This window comes from Lonchura striata, chromosome 1 (genome assembly GCF_050655825.1).
Source record: "Lonchura striata isolate lonStrDom1 chromosome 1, ASM5065582v1, whole genome shotgun sequence".
NCBI lineage: Eukaryota > Metazoa > Chordata > Aves > Passeriformes > Estrildidae > Lonchura > Lonchura striata.
Genome location: NC_140703.1, coordinates 84,173,098 through 84,192,987, shown reverse-complemented (window position 1 = coordinate 84,192,987; position 19,890 = coordinate 84,173,098). Strand labels below are relative to the sequence as shown.

General features: G+C 38.9%; 1 protein-coding gene across 5 annotated transcripts; it reads left to right on the top strand.

The window, feature by feature from the left end:
* The first annotated feature begins 223 nt into the window (after positions 1 to 223).
* Positions 224 to 19,819, top strand: GYG2 (glycogenin 2). Of its 5 annotated transcripts, none has more exons than XM_085582092.1 (10): positions 224 to 285; positions 834 to 1,005; positions 6,502 to 6,643; positions 8,430 to 8,604; positions 9,551 to 9,713; positions 10,224 to 10,350; positions 11,231 to 11,453; positions 13,694 to 13,840; positions 15,583 to 15,707; positions 17,442 to 19,819. In XM_085582092.1, coding segments are annotated over exons 2-10 (1,110 nt in total). In that variant the 5' UTR covers positions 224 to 285; positions 834 to 998; the 3' UTR covers positions 17,443 to 19,819. The 5 variants fall into 5 exon arrangements, with proteins under 5 accessions (XP_085438218.1, XP_085438209.1, XP_021402311.2 ...); XM_085582083.1 differs by having other exon boundaries at positions 229 to 285; positions 15,597 to 15,707; XM_085582094.1 differs by lacking the exon at positions 224 to 285 and adding an exon at positions 7,640 to 7,777 and having other exon boundaries at positions 822 to 1,005; positions 15,597 to 15,707.
* The last annotated feature ends 71 nt before the right edge of the window (positions 19,820 to 19,890 follow it).

Sequence of the window (19,890 nt, the reverse complement as noted above, 5' to 3'; positions counted from 1 at the left end):
TTTTAAGCTAGTGGCAAAAGCATGCTGTGCAAGTAAATGTGCATTTATTTATGCTCTTGTGAAAATATTTACAGCCCTCTGAATAGTTTTCCTGACACTGAAAACATCTCCTTGCTTATCTGGGTGACAAGTTATCAGACCCTGAGTATCTGTAGGGGATACGATGGCCCCAGGGAGATAGGGGTATGGGGTAGACTCCCGTGTATCTTTGTGAACACATGCCACGCTGGAATCACCCTACTCTGAGACGTTTTTCTACACTCTGTCACCTTCACCATCACAGATGTTGGTATTTTCCTCTGGGCGCTGCGCGGCAGCGTCTCCCCAACATGTGTCCCTTCCTCTCGGTTTCTGCAGAGATGTGTGCCTGCTGGGGAGGCTTTGTCGCAGCGGCTGAGACCCGGAGGGCACCCAGAGCATCGGGCAGGGGGCGGAACGGGACGGGAGGGAACAGCAGGGAGGGGAGCGAGGGTCTCTTCCATCCCGGGGTGGGCGCAGCCGCGGGGCGGCCAATGGAGCGGGAGCGCCGCGTCTGCCGGAGGAGCCGCGCCCGGCGCGGGCAGCTGCGGGCCCGTGTAGGACTGCGGTGCCGGGCCGAGCTCCGGGCCGTGCCCGTGCCGGGAGAGGCGCCGGGCCGTGCCCGTGCCGGGAGAGGCGCCGGGCCGAGCTCCGGGCCGTGCCCGGTGGGAGCGGAGCGCTGCGGGCCGGGAGCGGGCGGCAGGAGCGCGCCCCTCTCGCGGCAAAGCCGGCGCCCGGAGCGGGGGCGGGGTGGCTCGCACCAGCCCCCCCGCCATGCTCTCCGCCGCTAATGCCTTTTCTCTGCTGCTGCGCAGGAGTCCCTGCGAATGCAATTCACCTGCCGCTGCCTCCAGCAGGAAGGAGGTTAATCCCATCGCGCGGTTTAGCGGCCCTCCCGCCCGCAGGTGAGCGGCCGGAGCGGTGGGCGCCGCGCACCGAGCCCTGCCCGGCCCGGCCCGGCCGGCCCCCGGCTGCCCAGCATGCCCGGTGAGTACCCCAGCCCCGCACCCCGCCTGGAGCCCCGAGCAGCCCCTCGGCGCCGACGGGGACGAGCGGCGGCGCAGCCTGGGCCCTCGGGGCTTTTGCCCTTCTCCTATATCCCGGTGCGGACCGGGGTCTCTGCTGCTTTCTTATCAGCAGAGTGCTGTGCTGTAATGAGCAGCTCCAGCGGAGGATTTTAACTGTCTGGGTGATGGATGAAATAGGTGAACTCGTTTATGTATTCTGCTTGTATGTACAGCTTGGCCTGCTTAGGGCTCTGCATGCTTTCCTGGTGGATGCCCAGGGGGACAGGCTGGGGCTGGCTGTCTCAATCTAAGGCAGATTCTGAGAAACCTTTGTCATGCCCCTTCTTACACAGCAGTGGTATTGGTCTTAATCAGTTATCCTTAAAGCCATGAGGTACTGGTTTTAGGATAATCACAGGGGGTAGGTGCAGGTGCTGTTCTGGCTCTTGAACATACTCAACTTTTTTCCTTTTTTCTCAGTTTTGAGAGCAGCAGCCCCCACAAATCTTGAAAATCTCAGAAAGTGAATCCGGAAATGAAATGATTGGAACATTGTGGTTTCATTTGGTTGAGGGTTTTTTTTAAAATTTTTTTTCTTTTTTTTTTTTTTGCTTTTGGTTGAAAGGAAGGTATGGAAAGACTGGAAACATCTAACTTGATATGTACCATGAAATTCCCTGCGCTGCCTCTGGATTTCTTAAGCAATTATTTCTAATAATTATTACCAATTATTACTAATCTTCAAACTGGTGTATTACTGTTTTGGGACTAGTTTTGGGTGTAATGTGTTATGCTTGTTTGCATATTATGATATTGTTGCATTTGAGTTTTCATGAGGATCATTTACCATCTGTTTAATAACAACATTGCGGAGTCTTGAAGAAGAATGTAATGGTTTTTAACTGAAAGACACATAATGCAATCTACAAAGAGCTGGAATCAAGTGCTCTTCCACCACAAGAGCACTAATTCTGCCTACTAAACTTCAGTATTGTTTTAATAAAAGATAAGAGAGAATCTGGTTTTGAATGAGGTAGAACTTCATTAGGCCAAGAGAAATATTGTACGCCATTGAATGTCAAATTAAATTCTGTTGTAAAAAGGTCTGTGTAAAGTGTTTCTTGTTTATCTTCATTAGTAACATCAATGTTTCTACTATTGGATCTAAGAAAGCATGGGAATTAAAACTGCTAGCTGTCATTTGTTTACTAGGGCAATAATTGCCTCTTTGCTGGAATTTTGCATAAGAAATTTTGATAGGGCTCTGACTCAGGTTATTGTCTGACACTGCTGTTCATTTTATCTACTTGTAATAGAATATTTCTTGATTGCTTATAAGGTTGTGGGTGTCAGGAGGAGCAGAGCTTTTCATTCCTGGATATAACTGCGCTAGGCCAGAGAAGTGAGAAGCATACAGCTTGTGCTTTCTTTTTAGCAGTCGAACACACCTTTACAGGGTGCTTCTGGGGAAAGATCCATAGAATCCTTCATGTGGGAGAGGGAGCAACAGAACTGGTGTCAGGAAACGTGCTGTGATCTGGAGCTGTGTCATTGTCACCTGGGATTTCAGAGAGGTGCTTGGCTCAGGGGGCACAGGTCGAGGCTGCAGCCCGCTTGTCCTGCAGATTGTCTTTGGAGTGGAAGGGGGGAGGTGACAAGAGAGCAACAGAGGGTATCAGGGAGGAATTTAGGAAAGCAGCTGTACAATGTTGGTTAGTCTGAATGGCACTGGGGACCTAATCAGCCTGTTGGAGACTTTTAGCTATTGATTTATCTGCTCTTATTTTTATGCACAAGATGACAATTGTGTAACTTAGAATCTTCTTACAGGAAAATCATAACATAGGAGTGTCTGGCCTCCTGCTGCCATTTTGCAGAGGGCAGCTTGGCAAATTTGAATTGTTACATTAGGAACTACAGTTGGACTAAATTTATCGTTCCTCTGTCTATCAAAAGAAATATAAAAATATAATTTAAAAGCTATGTCTAATGCATTATGAAAAAAACCTCCCTCCCTACTTTAACTTGTCTTGATGTTGGAAGGTGCACTTGGGTCACTCGGAGCTTGTTATTATCAGTCACTTCTGATTCTCACAATGGGTATCTGGTGTTTTTTAATTCTCTTTTTCTCTTTGAACATGAAAGTGAGCACCACTCTGTCTGTTTGCTCTGTTCATATTCTAAATAAAGCTTTTAAGTGCCCTAGAATTAGTTTCCACACCTGTCAAAGAATTTTGCCTCTAGCAGTGTCAGAGGTACTACTTCTATGAGTAAGTAGCATAAAAGATGGTGATCTTGACTAAAAAAGCTGTTACAAATTCCACATAAGATCACCCTGTCTGTAGTGGTTCACGTTACTTTTGCTGTCTCTCCTGTGTAGCTGCAGAGCAGATTTGAGAATAACTCAGCAAGTGAATTCCTTGAAGATCCTTGTTTTGTTCTAAGAAAATATTGTTAGGTGATAAAGGAGGAGAGACTACTGATGATAATGACTTCTCAGTTTGCATCTTTATGTGCTTTGTGGTAATCCAGGCAAGACAAGTGATCAGACTGATAAATTCATATGACAGAAAATACACTTTCTTTTCTCATAGTTCACTTATAGCCAGTGGTATTGCATTAGCCATAAGGATCCACAACTTGAAAACAATTTGCTTGAAAACTTAATACCATATAGTAGGTGCTGTCCATAAAGAAATCTTATTTTTATTCAGCACAAAGAATTACAGTTATGCTTAATGGTCTCCTTGAGGCTTAAAAAAAGCCAAACAAACCAAAAAAACCCCACCAAACCAAAAACAGTTGCAATGAATTTAAATATCTACACTTCTGGCTTTCAAACTTAAAGAAGATGTGTTCTTTTAAACTCAGTGAGAGAAACTCTGTGTACAGTAGATTTAATGTGTCAGCTAAATAGAAACTTTCAGGTTAATCATTAACTTCCAAAAATATATATGAAAACCTGACCCTTACTTTCAGTTATAAAAACAAAATGTTTACCTATTAGGCTATATTTCAAATAATTTTATAAACAAGGCAAGATAAATAACACTTCTTTCTTGAAAGCAAGGATTAGATGAAAGGAAAAGTAATTATAAAATATCCTTATTTTAAAGCCCCAATGGGTCCTTAATGAATTAGTGATGCCCCTGTATGATTTTAAAATCATTAGGATTTGCTTCTCTCTTAATACCAGAAATGTTTTAATGTTAAATATTTTCAGTCAATAGTTTGATTATCTATTCAATTATCTCTGTGATGGTTTACTGTATTAAGAAGGCTGTAACATGTATCCCACATCTGATTCTCAAAACAGACCCTTAGTTTCTGTTCTTTGTGAGGTAGCAGCAAGAGTTTCTTAGAAGCAGCAGTTTGGCAGTTTGCTTCCCTGTGGTTATGACCACAGAGGTACAGGGCAAGGAAACATTTGGAGGATGTGGTAATTTTCCATACCAGTTTGCTGAACCATTTAATAAGTAGCTTGTGTATTTTTCTATGTATTACTTAAGTAGAGATTCAGCTTCTGTAGCCAAAAGAATTTGGAAAAGTCATGTGAAGATCGTGCTCAGTTTTGTGGTTGTTATTTTAAACTGTATTTTAAGATTGGAACTCAACTCATTTCACAATTTGTTTTTTTTATATTTACCTAACTCCCACATTCCTCTCAGTAGTTGTTTTATTACCTTTCTTTGGCTGAAGATGCTTGTTGCCTAACACAAGACTGCTTTGCTTTCCTGACTTTTTGCATCTTTTCAGAATAATTTTTTTCAGAAGTAGCCTTCAGCCATTTTCTGGTTTACATCGATTTTTAGGGATGCTTATGTTTATTCCTTTAACCCTCTGGGAAAACTGAATTAGGAGCAGTTTACTTCACATCTGTTGTTTTAAAGCAACTCTTTTTTCACTGATTTCTGGGGCACCCATAACTGGCTTGAGCTGTTATTATAATGGGACATTGGAAAGTTCAATTCTTCATTTGCTTTGTCTGGAAATTTTGATTAGAAATCTTACTGGAGTTTAGTCAGCTGTGAGTTATGCAAACTATTTTAAGTTTGGATGGATGATTTGGGTTTTTTTTTTGCCAAGTCTGACACTTTTTGGGATTCTCCTGAGGTGCAGGGATGTGTGGCAATGTCAGCAAATGTGAGGTATGTGTGCTTGAGATGAAGCTGGCTGGAGATTAGTGAAAAAGTGCAAAAAGCGGGGATAGAAGGCAGCACAGCAGTGGGCCTGTGCTTTGTTCTGGATTTGGAGGATGTGAAAAATAAAAATGCTTAGTGTCTGTTAGCTTATCATGGGCATCAACCACACTTTACTGCATACCTCAATGACAGGGACTAGAACTCATTCATTTTGGCAGCCTCAGCCAACAAATGAGGTCATTTGTTGAGTTCTCTGCAACTAGTTCTGTGAGATTCTTTCCTAGTGTTTCTCACAGACCCTGGAAACTGTATGACAGGTTGTTTATGTTGGTATTGTTTTGTGGTTTTAATTTATTTAATGCAATTGCCTGTCCCTTAAGATGATGGTGCGTATTTTAACAGAAGTGTTTATTGAAGTTTCAGTCAAGCTCAGTGGAATTCCCTTCATCTGTGTGACCTGCTCATCTTGTTGTGGTTAATTTTGCAGCCTAGTGTGTATCATCCTTCTGCTTCAAGGAGGCTGTTCACCTTGCTGAGTTCTCCCCAGGAGAGCTCTGACAGTGGTGATTCTGTCACAGGGCAGAGCTGAGGAAGCAGCCCCTTATGATCATGCCACAGGAGTGGGGTCTCTACAAAATAAATTTTCTTCTGTTATGCAGGAGTGTAGGTTGTTTTCTTTTCTATTGTAACTTGTTTCCTCATGTGTTTCCTGACAATAAGGAATCCCTGGAGTTACCTGAGGTAGGGATTCTCAGCTTCTGGGAGGTGTACTGATCTCAGTAGGAATTTCTCTGCACTTGTTCAGCCAGCACCAAGTACCCCAGTACAAGAAGGCAGAGCAAAAATAATGTTGGGTTGATTCACTGGCATTATGGAAAGAACATTTCTGGCTAATACTCAACATCTTGTTCTTTTCCTTAGCTTTTGTCACTGCATAAACAAGAACATTTTCCTTGTTGGTTGTATTATACTGTGTTCATTAAATATAAAATCTAAATTTGTACAGATCAGCTTTTTTTGACTGAACTGTGTTTTGGCAATAAGACCTAGAGAATTATCTGTTTAGGGCTACTGCAAAAATTTTATACCTACTATTATATAAATCAGGCAAACAAAAATAATAAAAAGCATAAATATAAGATTCTGCATTCACATTCACTGGGTTTTCTATTCAATTGTGACTTTTGAGGGGAGTCTCATCACAGGAATTGTTGTTATAATCACAATGTGGTTATTATAAGCCACAGATTGTTGTTTATCTGGAAGAGGAGAGAGCAAGAAAAAAGGGCTTACATTAAAGTTGTAAAGTGACTCTTCTGATGATTTTTTTGCAGTAACAGATCAAGCCTTTGTGACCCTTGCTACTGATGATGTGTACTGTCAAGGTGCTCTTGTTCTTGGGCAATCATTGAGGAATCATAAGACATCCAGAAAATTGGCAGTTCTAATTACTCCAGAGGTTTCCAGTGGGATGAGGTAAGCATTAATGCACATTTGGAGATTTAAATAGTGAAAGAATAAGCAACAGCATTAAAGATTTTAATAGGTTTCTGTGGATTTCACAGCATTATGCCTAGGACTTCCCTCTTGGCTAGTGATTTCTAAGAAGAGTCTCAAATAACATCCATTATAAGCTCTTAACCTACTAAGAATTTACTTGCAGAAGTAGAGCTTGTGGCTGGAATTTGTCTTATAAATGAGAAGCTGAAAATTTGGAATGAAGTTTTAGTGTCTAGCACTGCTCTTGTTTTTCCTCCAATTTTTTCTCTCTTGGAGCAAGATACATAACCACCTGTGACATCAGAACTCTCCATAAACCTAAGGATTTCACAAGACTAATGTTCTCTAAAATATTGATGCACAGATATCTTGATAAGAAATTAGGGTGGGTTTTTTTGTCTTTTTTTTTTTTTTTTTGTTTTTGTATAAATAACTTTGCAGTTTGTATTGTGATTCTACAGGCACTTCAGAATAGCATTTACAGAAATCTTATTAAGTCTGAACTCAAGCCTGGTTATTTGGAGGGCTGTAGCACTTGTTAAAAGGCATGCCATGCCATAGCAACTTAAACTCTTAGTTCTGCTATGTTTTCAGAAGTGTGCAAGCTCCTATTTTCTGTATGCTATGTGAAGGTATTTGTAATGCATCTGGCTCAAGAAATAAATTTTGATATTTTTGCTATGACTGGATGCAAAAAAAAAAATCTGTTTTTACTGACTTTTGAAGTATGGACTTTGTCAGAGCACTGTAATCTTCCTGAGGGCATACTGTATCCATTTGATGTGTGGGTGGATACTAAGTCTATAATTCTTTTCATGTATGTTGAGTGAGAAGAAAAGCATTTATAATATGTATTTTAAATCAAGGATAATATTAAAAAAAACCAAACCAAACACAAACAACAACAAGAAAAAAAAAAAAAAGAAAAGCAGATCACTGAAATAAACGTCTAATAATCTCTACTTCATTTAGTTCTTTGCCAGGTAGTTCCTGTTCCTTGAAGATCAATCAGGCAACAGCTAATGACCCTGAAATTTAGACTTCAAACAGCAAAGGATTTATTTTTCTGTGTTTGTGAGGCATTGAGGACTTAGATTATAATATTGTAGTGTAAGTAAATAAGCTGTGTTTTAAAGACTTTTTTTTCTTGCTTCTTGAAGGAAAATTAACCTACTTTGGTGTTAGCTATAGAATTCCCATGAAATACATGCACAGAATAAAAATGTTTAGCTTAAAGTCTCATTTGAGATGCTGCATAGTAGTGAGGAACTATATATGGTAAGCAAGTATGTATGCACTTTATACAAGGTGCAGTTTTGAAGCAGTGTTTACTTGGGCACAATAGATACAAATGAATGTGCTGCAGTGCATGTCTCATCCTGTAAAATGCAGAGGGGACACGATATGGTGCTGTTCTTTGGAATCAATTGTGCAGGATGAAAGCTGCTTTAATTTCTGTTGGTGTTTCCATAGGAGATAGTGACTAGGACAAGGACTGTGTTTTCCCTCAAACAGCAGCTCTCGCTTTTGAGATGTGCTGGCCCCCATAGCGGAGGAGACAATGTTTTATGGCCTGATAGCTGCCTGTTCAGTAGGCTGTTTCCAAAGGCTTTTCTCTTCTGACTTCTCACTCTAAGCAATCAATCTAGCTTTGGTTATTGTCATAATTAATGTCATGCTATGTGTCACTGTTTTCATGCCTGAAGTGAACTCATGAACTTGTCTAAATCCCCTTCTTTGTCTCCACTGCTCTCCCTGGTAGGTCGGTCCTCAGCAGTGTATTTGATGAAGTGGTCGAGGTGGATGTGCTTGACAGCGCTGACTCAGTCCATTTGGCTCTGATGCAGAGGCCAGAACTGGGTGTAACCTTCACTAAGCTTCACTGCTGGACACTTACTCATTACAGCAAATGTGTCTTCATGGATGCAGACACTTTGGTGAGTGGGGAGGGAGCCTTGGAAACATTTGTGTCCAATTGTGGGATGCTTCCTTGCCAGGCAGCCTTCAGGCCTGTGAAGTGACCAGATTTGCTGGCGGTCACAAGGTTGCAGGAGCTCCATCCTGACACGTTTTAGCAATTCTCACAGTTGTGCTGGCTGCATAAAAATAAATTCAGTTTGGAGAGTAGCGTTAGGACTGTCCTCAAAAGAGATCACAAACTATATGTACTGGGTCTTCTGACAGAAGTTTAAAATAGATGTCTCTCAAATACTTTTGTTTGGAATTATTCTGTCAGGAAGAGAGGATGGTTTTAAGATAGAAAAAAAAGACATTGCAGACTTTTTTTCACAGTGGATGTGAAAGGTGGGGTCCCTGGCTTTTACTGACTGCACAGCTGTCTTCCCACAAACTTTATCTCTGCCTTAACCTGATTGATTTTCACACTTCCTTGTGAAGCTTAAAAGAAAACAGAAAAGCAAATCTCTGAACTTAAGTTACATCAGAAAACTGGCATCAAGACACAGATTTTCTACTACCCTTTATTCAGTCTGTTGCTTACTAAAATTATTTAGATTTCCAGTTTTCATTCAGCTCTGTTGTACTTATCAAAAATAATGGACTATGGAAAGGTGAGTTAAGAAAGAAGTAAATTGTGAGTTTTCATGGTATAATATTTAAAGGGACCTTGGGTGGTCTCCAAGCTGCATGAAATAATTTCACAGGCTTTGCATTTTAACAGAGAAGTCATGGAGAATCACAATTAATGTTGCCTTATTAGATCAAAAATAGAGGTTCTGACCTCTAGCATATTTTACAATGGCACTGCTTTCATGCTCTGCAAGTCATGTACTAGGCCAGACTATTGATTTACTCAATTGGTACTCATTTGACAATGCTTGCTCTAGACAAACATTTTTTCCTTCTTTTTCTACTCTCCCTAAGGTACTTTGCAATGTTGATGAGTTGTTTGATCGAGAGGAGTTTTCTGCAGCTCCTGATTCTGGCTGGCCTGACTGCTTCAATAGTGGTGTCTTTGTGTTCCAGCCCTCCCTGAAGACTTACAACCTGCTGCTCCAGTTTGCTGCTGAGCATGGCAGCTTTGATGGTAAGGAGCATAAGGACTGAAGCACAAGACAGTTTCCATGCTATCAAGCAGAATAAAGGAAGGCAGGAGTTTTCTGGGCTCTATGTAAGAATTCAAGGTGCAGACCTTTGCCTCTTAGACTGTATTTAAGACCTGTTGACTCACTCTGGACTGTGCTTCCCAGAAAAGGGCACTAGAGAGACATTGTGTCTGAGTCTTGCTTGGTTAGTTTTAATTTTGCCACCTGGCTTAGGAGAGAGAAATACATCTGATCTTCAGTCTTCTGCTCTGAAGGAGACCAGACACTATTCCTTCCTTCATATATTACAACAGGGCTCCATTTACACTGAGCTTGCATTGGAGTGAATCAGGTATTATTCACTTGTGCATGCTCATATATCCATATTTTAAAGTCCAGGTTAGAGTCCCATGAACACACCAATCTCAGTCCCCAGTCTCACTCCCATCCAAATTTTGATACAAATTTGAGTGTACATGTGTTATGGTAATACTGTTTTATGTACTCTTTAGGAGGTGATCAAGGCTTGTTGAACAGCTTCTTCAGCAACTGGGCAACAGCAGATATTGGCAAACACTTGCCTTTCCTCTATAACCTGAGCAGCAGCTCTGTGTACACCTATGTTCCTGCTTTCAATCAGTAAGTAACAGCACTTCTGTAAACCTCTGTAGTTTGTTAAAGAGAGATTGTTGGTAAGAGAGATTAATAATGGCATATTCTGTTAAGTATAAATTACAGTATCACAAACATAGAAACCATGCAATAGTATCTTAAATTTGATGTGAATGTCTGGACACAGGGAGAGTCCCAGAGTTAGCTACACTGTCTTTTATGTTCTTCCAAAGAAGCTTCTTTCATTTTGACAAAATGTAATTACTTTGGCATTAGTTCACTAGTTTACAAGTTTACTTTTAAGCTTGTTCCTTTGTTCTCAAGTCATTTCTTAGAGAAACAATTGTCATTGCTTAAACTTTTTGAGCCATTCCTTACGTCCTTCTATGAAATGAAATTTGTGCTACTAATTATATGATTCCAGACAGTGCAGTTAAGAATGTTATCTGATAAAGGGCAAGTTGGATTTAGGGTGTTGTGAATTTCTGTTCCAGTTCCACAATACACTTTTATTGAAAGATGAACTTAGGCCAGTGTATTTATTAGTAATTTTTAATATGGGATCAGTAATACCCAATTTTGGTGATTAAATATGTGAAGTATATGTGTTTTTTTGTGAATAGAGCATGAAGGAGGACTTGAAATTGTACTGCATGAGCCTGTCAGTTTCCTTCATGAACTTTTCTACTAGAATTAGCAGCTGGAAGCAAATGGCAATGTAACTTTTTATTTTCTGTATGTTAAACAAGATGAACTAAACCAGGAAGATAGAAATATTACTACATATAATCTCAAATGTGTTGCTGTTGCAAAATGTTAAATTACCTCACCTGTAAGCACGTTTCTTCTAGAAGTTTATATAATCTAAAAATATTTATGTATAGACCTATATATTTGATCTCTACAGTTTTGGTAGAGATGCCAAAGTTGTTCACTTCTTGGGAGCAACAAAACCCTGGAACTACAAATACAACCTTCAAACAAAGAGAGTTATGCTGGATGGCACCACCTCTGGATCTTTTCATCAGCTGTCATTTCTTGCCCTCTGGTGGAACATATACAGTGCCAGTATATTGCCTTTGTTGGAAAAACTTCAAAAGATGGAAGAATCAAAATCTGAGGAATGCAAGGTAACTGAGAAGGAGTTAGTGGGAATATGTTGGAATCAAAACCAAAAATTCTGAACATTGGTAAAGGAAGAAATTATATGATATGGTGGGCTGACTCTAGCTGGATTCCAAGTGACCACCAAAGCCACTCTATCACTCTCCTCCTAAGATGGACAGGGGAGAGAAAATGTAAAGAAAGGCTCATGGGTCTGTAAAAGGACAGGGAGAGATCTCTCACCAGGTACCATCAAAGGTGAAACAGGTTAAACTTCAGGAAATTAATCAAATCTACCAATTTAAATCAGAGTAGATAAAATTTACCATTTACCAATCAAATCAGAGTAGAGTAATGAGAAATAACCCCAAATTTGGAACACCTATACTAATCCCTCACTTCTTCCTGGATTCAACTTTACTCCTATTTTCTCTGACTCCCCCCACCCCCACCAATGCACATGGGGATGGGGAATGAGGACTGTGGTCAATTCATTACATGTTGTCTCTGCTGCTCCTTCCTCCTCCTCCGGGGTTGAATTCCTCACACTCTTTCCCTGCTCCAGTCCCTCCCATGGGAGACAGTCCTTCATGGACTTTCCTAACATTAGTCCTTCCCATGAGCTGTGGGATCCTCAGGGACTGCCTGTCCACAGTGTGGGCCTCCTATGGAGTCACAAGTCCTGCCAGCAAACCTGCTCCACTGCAGGATCCTTTCTTCATAGCCCCAGTGGTCCTGCCAGGAGCCTGCTCCACCATGTGTTTTCCATGGAGTCACAGCCTCCTTCACACATCAACCTGCTGTGGTGTGGGGTCCACCATGGGGTGCAGGTGGACCTATAGTCCACCATGGATCTCCATTGGCTACAGAAGGACATCCTGATGCACTGTGGGATGCAGGGCTATCTCTGCTCTGGTACCTGGAGCACCTCTTCCCCTTTGTTCTTTGGTGACCCTAGTGCATACAGGGCTGTTATTCACACATATTCTCACTCCTCTCTCTGTCCAGTTGCAAGGAAACTCCTTTCTCCTTTTAAGAAGGAGGATTTTCCTCCTTCTTAAATTTCATATCCCAAAGATGCTACCACCATCACTGATGAGCTTGGCCTTGGCCAGTGACAGGTCCATTTTGGAGCCAGCTGGCATTGGCTCCATTGGGTTTGGGGGAAACTTCTAGGAGCTTCTCACAGAATCTACCCTGCTACTAAAACCTTGCCATGCAATTCCAATATGTGTGGGAAAACTTGGTATCTGTTGGTCGGTAGTAGAAGTGCCAAAAATAGCCATTTAGGAAGGATTTCTTGCACTATCTGCTTTCCCAAGATATCCTGCAGCCATCTTCATAATTGATAAAGTTTTTATGGTAATATGTGTGCATATAGATACAAATTAGCCAGAGAAGCGATAATCTGGCCTATGAAACAAACAGACTCTTGTTTTTCTTGTAGCTAAATTGATATAGACCATGTAACTAGCTCTTGAACTATAATAAAATTTACCTTTTAAGAACAACGTTATAACTTGTTTTATGAGGTCATAACAAATAAATCAGGTTTGTAAAAGCAGTGTTAATTTCATTTAAGATCTTATGTACAGTACTCCTATGTCATCAAACATTTATTGATCTTTATGCTTTTTTTTTCCAAAGGAAATGCAGCAGTGTGCTTTTCATGAATAGAATTTAAAAAATCTGTTTATAAATAGATGATTTCTTAGAGACCAGTAGCATAAATCAATGTGTAGAAGTACAATATTTAATTTTGTATCCAGACATGACAAATTAGATCCCATTTATGCATATGCAAATATTTTCTTAATGTCTTGTAATATTAAATTATTAACATAATTGAACTAATTGCATAGTCCTCTTAAGATCAACTGAATATTTACCATCAAAGCCCCAGAGAATAATTTGGCTTGTTAACCTTATGACAAATTGGAAAGCAGAGGAAGGAATGGGTACTTTTTGATCTTATACTTTACATGCTTTAATTTTTAAGGCATTGTGTATTAAATAAATATTTCAGCTATGGTAAATGAAGGTAGAAATACCTGTTAGATTTACTTCATGATGCTGGTGTACTTATGAGTGCAAAAAAGCAAAAACCTAAACTGCAGCATGCTCTAAATCTAGGACCATATAATTTTTTTGCATTAAGTTATTCCTTAAATGATGAAAACCCTCTAAGGAGGTGCTACTGTTGTAAATAAGTTATTGCTGTCCTGAAAATTGTATTTCAGTGGTGAGATATTCTTGTGTTCATTAGCATGCTTTCAATGGAGTTGAAGTTACTCTGAAGAAGGAGAAGGTCAGTCCTTATGTGGCCAGCTCTCTACAAAAGCCTGAGCTCCCAGAGCAGACAAGTGAAGTAAATCCCACAGCATGCTCACCTGAGGAACTTGCTTTCAAAACTGTGAGTGTGTTGTATATTATTATATGCAGAAACAAATTAAAATTATATGCTAAGAGGAGATTTTTTCATTATGCTTCTGATCTGGAAAATCGTATCTTCAATTTAGCTGTAGCGATTGAATTTTCTCACTAGCATTAAAAATAATCTAAAGCCTATTTATTATCTTTAATCTTTAGTTATGCATATATGATGTGTCTGGAAGTTGAAAGAGTTTGCTTTGCATTTTATGAAGAGGTTATTTATTCAAACTTGTTAAGTACTTAATCAAATGTTATATAAAAAAATCTGCTACCAGAGTAATATTTTGAATGTTAATATTTTTGTGAATTAATATGTTTAAAACTAGAATCCTTTCTATCATTCTTCTGAAGAAAGTTTTTTCCCCACAACTGTTGTCCCAGAAAACTGTTTCCCAAATTTCTGTGACTTGAGCAAAAAGAAGAGCCTTGAAAAAATCCACTAATGAATATTGCAGTATTTCTACTTCTTTTGTCAATTTTCTTGTATTTGTGTGTTTATGTTGCACCGAGTCTCCTTATTTTATGCAGGAATTAATTTGGAAATAAGAGCACAATGCCTCTGCAGGTGTAAGCCATTACATATTGCGTGATAAACCGTATTACACCATGGTACAACTGGGAGAAAATAGAATTAGTGTTCTAATGTCATCTGCATTGTAATTTATGAAATACACTCTAGAATGATGACAACAACTTTCAAGATGTTCTTTCCTTCATTTCTTTAGGCTATAGTTTCTCTATAAAGTAAAACTCTAATTTTCCTTTCCCATTTCCGCCCCTCATCCTCACCCTTCTTCCCTTTCCCTTCCGAATGTGAAGGAGCTGAAGGAAAACTGCAACCCTGCAGTTATGGAACTGCAGTTCCATAATAAGAATAAAGAATAATTTATTTGCAAAGGATGTATTTTCTTGTATGCCTTATGCATCTGACTTCATTGGAAAGGACTAAACTAAATAGGGACATATTATCAAGATGTTTGTTTGGAGTAAAACAAATCATGATGGTCACCTAAAGTAGTGATGGTCACCAAATTAAATTTTCATTAAAATTTAAATTTCTATTACTAATTTAATTACTAGGATTGGCTTATCAGAAGACCTTATTAATTGGAAAGTAATAGCCTGGTTCCCTTCTTACTAAGAATACCATTGTACCAGTTTTTGTTGCCCAGCTTTAATAGTCTTGTGGGATTGTTTTGGGGGAAAAGACTTTTGGGGTCTGTCTATTCATTTATGTTTTGTTAGCTGTCTAAAACAAATATTAAGGACAATATATTTTGGGCAATATATTTTACCACTGTTTCGGAATACTTTGTTCTTTTCTTATTTTGAGTTTACCTGAGAGCAAGCTATAATCCTGAAATTAGATTTTTCTTGTTGAAGTTTGGCCTCATGAATAGTAGGAATCATGAATGGTAAGCTTGTTTCCCAGGCTGTATGTGTAGTCACTGAAAAATGACAGCCACTTTGAACCTATTTTAGGATGAGATGAGCTGCCCTCTAGAGGTCCTTATCCTAGATTAATTATAGTAGGAGTTTTGATTCAATACCATTTTTGATAGCTAAAGCTGGGTGACTTGAATTTTCTCCTTGGTGATAATGTGCTTCCTTGCTTTCCTCCCATCCATTGCATTACCCTCCCCCAAGACTGAAAGTGATTGTATTGTGTTAATTCTCATGAAAAGGAAATTATGAGAAAATATTCTCTTAATAAAACCTCAGTGGCTGTATTTTAGCAACCTGTATATGAAGTCGAACCAAGAGATTCTAATAACCATCCCTCTGAGCCTGACAGACCTTCAGAAGAACCTGTATTTCAACCTGCATTTCAGGAAACCTCAGAAATGGTACATGTAGTTTTGTGCATTGAACATGTTTTGATAATTGCATGTGCATCTTTGCTGCCAACATAATTTTAGGAAAGCTCTACTAATTATAATGCAGTGTGCAAATAAATTCCTTAATCTTTTAGCCATGTAATTCCTTAAGTGTTTCCAATACTGCGTTGTGATCCCTTTCTAGTTTTATTTTCAACACTTTTAGTTTTTAAATGTGTATTTTCCTGTGCTAGCCCCCAAGTAATCAATGCATGGTTTTAATTTTAGTTCTCCTGTACTAACACAAGCAAAGCTGTCTGGGTATTTTGTGTTTGTTAGTTCTGTTGTGTTTTGTTTCGTTGTGGGTTTTTTTACCTGCTGAAGTGATGTTTCCAAGCAAGTGGGAAGGGAACATGCAGGAGCCAGAGTGACTAGCTTTCCTTTGTGACCTTGCACTGCATTTAGAGATACTTGTACACGTGGGCAGTGTGACAACAGGGGCAGACTTGGTGTTGATGGGGTTGACAGCATGTTAAGGATTTGTGAGGTACATAACACAGCTCTTTCCTAATGAGTTTTTTTTGTATGATTGCGAGGCACTGTAGTGAAATACTTCAGGACTGAGAAGCAAAACTGTAGCTCCTGGGCAGCCAGGGGTGTTTAGGCCCCAGTTAACATTCTTAATTTCTAAAAATATTATGATTCTGGTCATCTTGGTAATGTTATCCAAAGCTGTTGATAAAACTTGCTAATGAATAAGAAAGAAATCTTCACACCTTACTGTGTGTTGGTTGTTTGAAATACCTTGTCTTCCATAAGTCCTATGCCTTATCTACCCCAAACTCGCAGATGTAAGGGATATTCCAGGGAATTTAAACAGTTTAAGACATTGATTCCTGCCCATTAATTCTATTCTGAAACATTTTTACCTTGAATTTGTGAAGACTTCACTACAAAGTCATACTTGTTGATTTCAGTTTTGTTTACAACATGAGATGGGTTGTTTTCCCATGAGCCTCTTTGAATAGTACTGAAAGCAGGTTTTTAGTGGCTGGCTTGGTTAGTCCTTGTTATTTTTCATCTTTATTACAGGTTGTAATTGTTGGGATGTTCCTTTTTTGCTGGCATTGGTCAGCTGGAGACACAGTTTTCCTTTTATGTGGTAGAAATTATCACTAATAATGTGTCTTGCATTTGTGCACCTATGATGACTTGACTTTGAACCAGCATTTATAATTTTGGAGTGTCATTCAAAATGAACGAGCTGTTGGTATAATGAACAGTGTCCATACTTTGAATTAATTTATTAAATAATGTGTCTCACATCTGCCAAGTAATATTGATCTCACTGGAGTTCAAATAAGACTAATTACCAAAAATTCTAGAAATGTATGTTCACATGAAAGCCTGTTAGAGACACAATTTGAACAGGTAAATTATAAACTCTTCAATGTAGCATGTATTCAACTGTAACCAGGCAGTATTTGTAATATTTTCATTGTATTGTTGCTGAGTATGTAAAGATCTGAGTTAAGTTCAGTAAAATAAATGTTTGGTATGTTCAAAGATGCCATGGAAAGTAGTAAAACCATGGGAAAATGAGGCCACATATCAAAACAGGAGTGAACATTTGAACATTGTTTATTTCATTGTTTTAACTGGGAGTATACAGTGCAGAAGTTTATAATTTAAGGTTTAATGTCACAATATTGAAAAAAGAAAAACCAAATGATTGTTTTCCCTCTCTTCTTCTTCTTCCCACAGAATGAGGTTTCACATTTTGTTTCAGAGCTGTCTATTCACTTCAAACCAGCAAAACCAACTCCAGAAGATGAACGGAGAAAATGGGAGGAAGGACGCATGGACTATATGGGGAAAGATGCTTTTGAACATATCAAAAAGAAATTGGATGCATTTTTACACTAAGATAGGGTGTACTGTTATGCCTGTCTGATAGATTTCTTTATAAATGCAGTTCTTGAATGCTTGGCTGTCTTAACCAGTTTAGCTGACAGCAGTTATGGATCCTCATGCATTCTTGGGGGACCTTACCAGATACAGAATCAGGTATCAGGTTTTTATAGGTTTTTAACTGATAAATGTGCCTCAACTTTATTGTTACGTGTGTCTCATCTTCATTGTTCTCACACAGTGCCTTCTAAAGAATAATGAATGGTACCTTTCTGAATATGAACACTCACGTATTTATCACTCTTCCCTGATGCACCCCATCTGCAGAAACAGTCACATGTAGGAAACATGTTGGAAGTTGAGATTGTTTTGGAAGTTGAACTTTTCCCAAACTGAGATTATTCCCAAAGTACATTCAGAAATTGCTCTTAAGTATTTAAATAAAAATAACTTATTTTTGAAACCAAATGAACACCTTCAAGGATGACCATGATGTAGACTTCAATATGGGAAACAAGTGATGAAATCCTGGACTCATAGTAGTCTGCAACAAAACTTTTTAATTTAAACATATTTAGGATTAGAGGAACTTCAGACTTCATCTGAGATCCCTAATGGATGCTCTACTCAGTTATTGGCAGCTGCTCAGCTCCATAACCAGTGTGAGGAAGCATGGTTTAAAACTCTTTAGGACAGATTGATAATGCAGGTTAACCTTTTATATTGTTGCCATAGGATATTGATGCTTTTAAAGATATTGTAAACTTTAGTTGCATATTCTGAGTTGTGTAGTTGGAAGAAGAAACACTAACAGTATAGTGTAAACCTTCTGGTGCTTCTTATAAATTTGTTTACAGTTCTTCAAACTGCAGCTGATAAAGGCCTTCTTTGGCTTAGCATTGTTGCCCCATACTGCAGGCAATTTGAGTGCAACTGAAGACAAAATTAGCACTCGTTTTAGTAAACAGGCCCTTTGAAGATCTTTTAACAATAGCTGTGTGTGGGAACCAATAAATCTCCAAATTCCAAATAATAGAAAAAATCTACTGATGAAACTGCATTATATTAAGGACACTTATGGGGGAATGTTTTGTGTATTTGTGTACTTATCTCAGTGAGTTTAACAAACAAGTGAAACATTTTTTTCAAAGCAAAAAACTTTTAAAGAAAGAGTCTTGACATTTATGCTATTATATTAATAGATTTGACGATTGTTTGTGACCTCGCTCAATATTGGAATAAGAATTCGGCAGTGATGTTGCAGGACTTGAAACGTTTTTGTCTAAATACATCACAAATTTTGGCAGAGAGATACCTAATGAAATATCTTGGGAATTCTGTCTAAAAGCAATGATGTACCATTATGTATAGATGCTAGCAGGAAAAATGGATAGCAGGATAGGAGGGAAGAAGAAAATCTTATTTCTTTTTCCTCCTATCAAAAAGGATAAGAGGGTAGGGCAGGGAATAAATGCACAAATTAGGAAAGGAATGAAAGAGTCAAAAGGACCCTTTAAAGGAAGGAAAAAAAAATTGAGTATCTTAGAATGACTTCCTAATGTTCAGATTAGTGAATTTGCTTTCACTTTTGTAGGATATTTCTGATTTTATCTAGTTCTGATTTATCCTTAAACTTTTAACTGGGGAATTGCTCTATTGAATACAAGCTTCTAGGTCAAGTGAGGTGTTCAGGGGCAGCAGAGAAATTGAGAACAGCTCCTCCTCTGCCTAACCTTGGCACCCTGGCTAGCCTGTGTTCCTGGGCAGGTGACCTTCACACATTAACACAGGTAGGTGTGTTCTACCTCTGGTGCTGTGGCCCAGTGCAGCAGCTGCAGTGTGCCCTTACTCACGTGGCATTTGGTTATCCCTGTTTCTTAGTGATGCACTTCTGAGAAAGTCCTCTGTTTTATAAACATTGTTGCTGATATACTCCCAACAGCTTTTGAAGACTGTATAAAGCTGTAGCCAGCAATGTGAACTCATGCTTCATGCAACTGTACTTTTTATATTAACTACTAGATCGTATTTCAGGTAATGGAAAAAAAAAAATACTGATATGAAATCAGTAACTGAAAGGTTTTAAAAATAGGCATGTGAATTTAGTCAAATGTGTCATTGAGTACATTTCAAACTGTTAATATGTACAGTGGAACTCTGTGTGGCTTATACAATGCTTTGCAAAGAATTGTAGTACAATAATGTAATGGCAATAAAAGAAATGGAAAAGATATATGAAGTCATGTGCTTATCAGGCGATGAACAGATATGGGTTGTTTATATTATGCCAGGGAATATTACT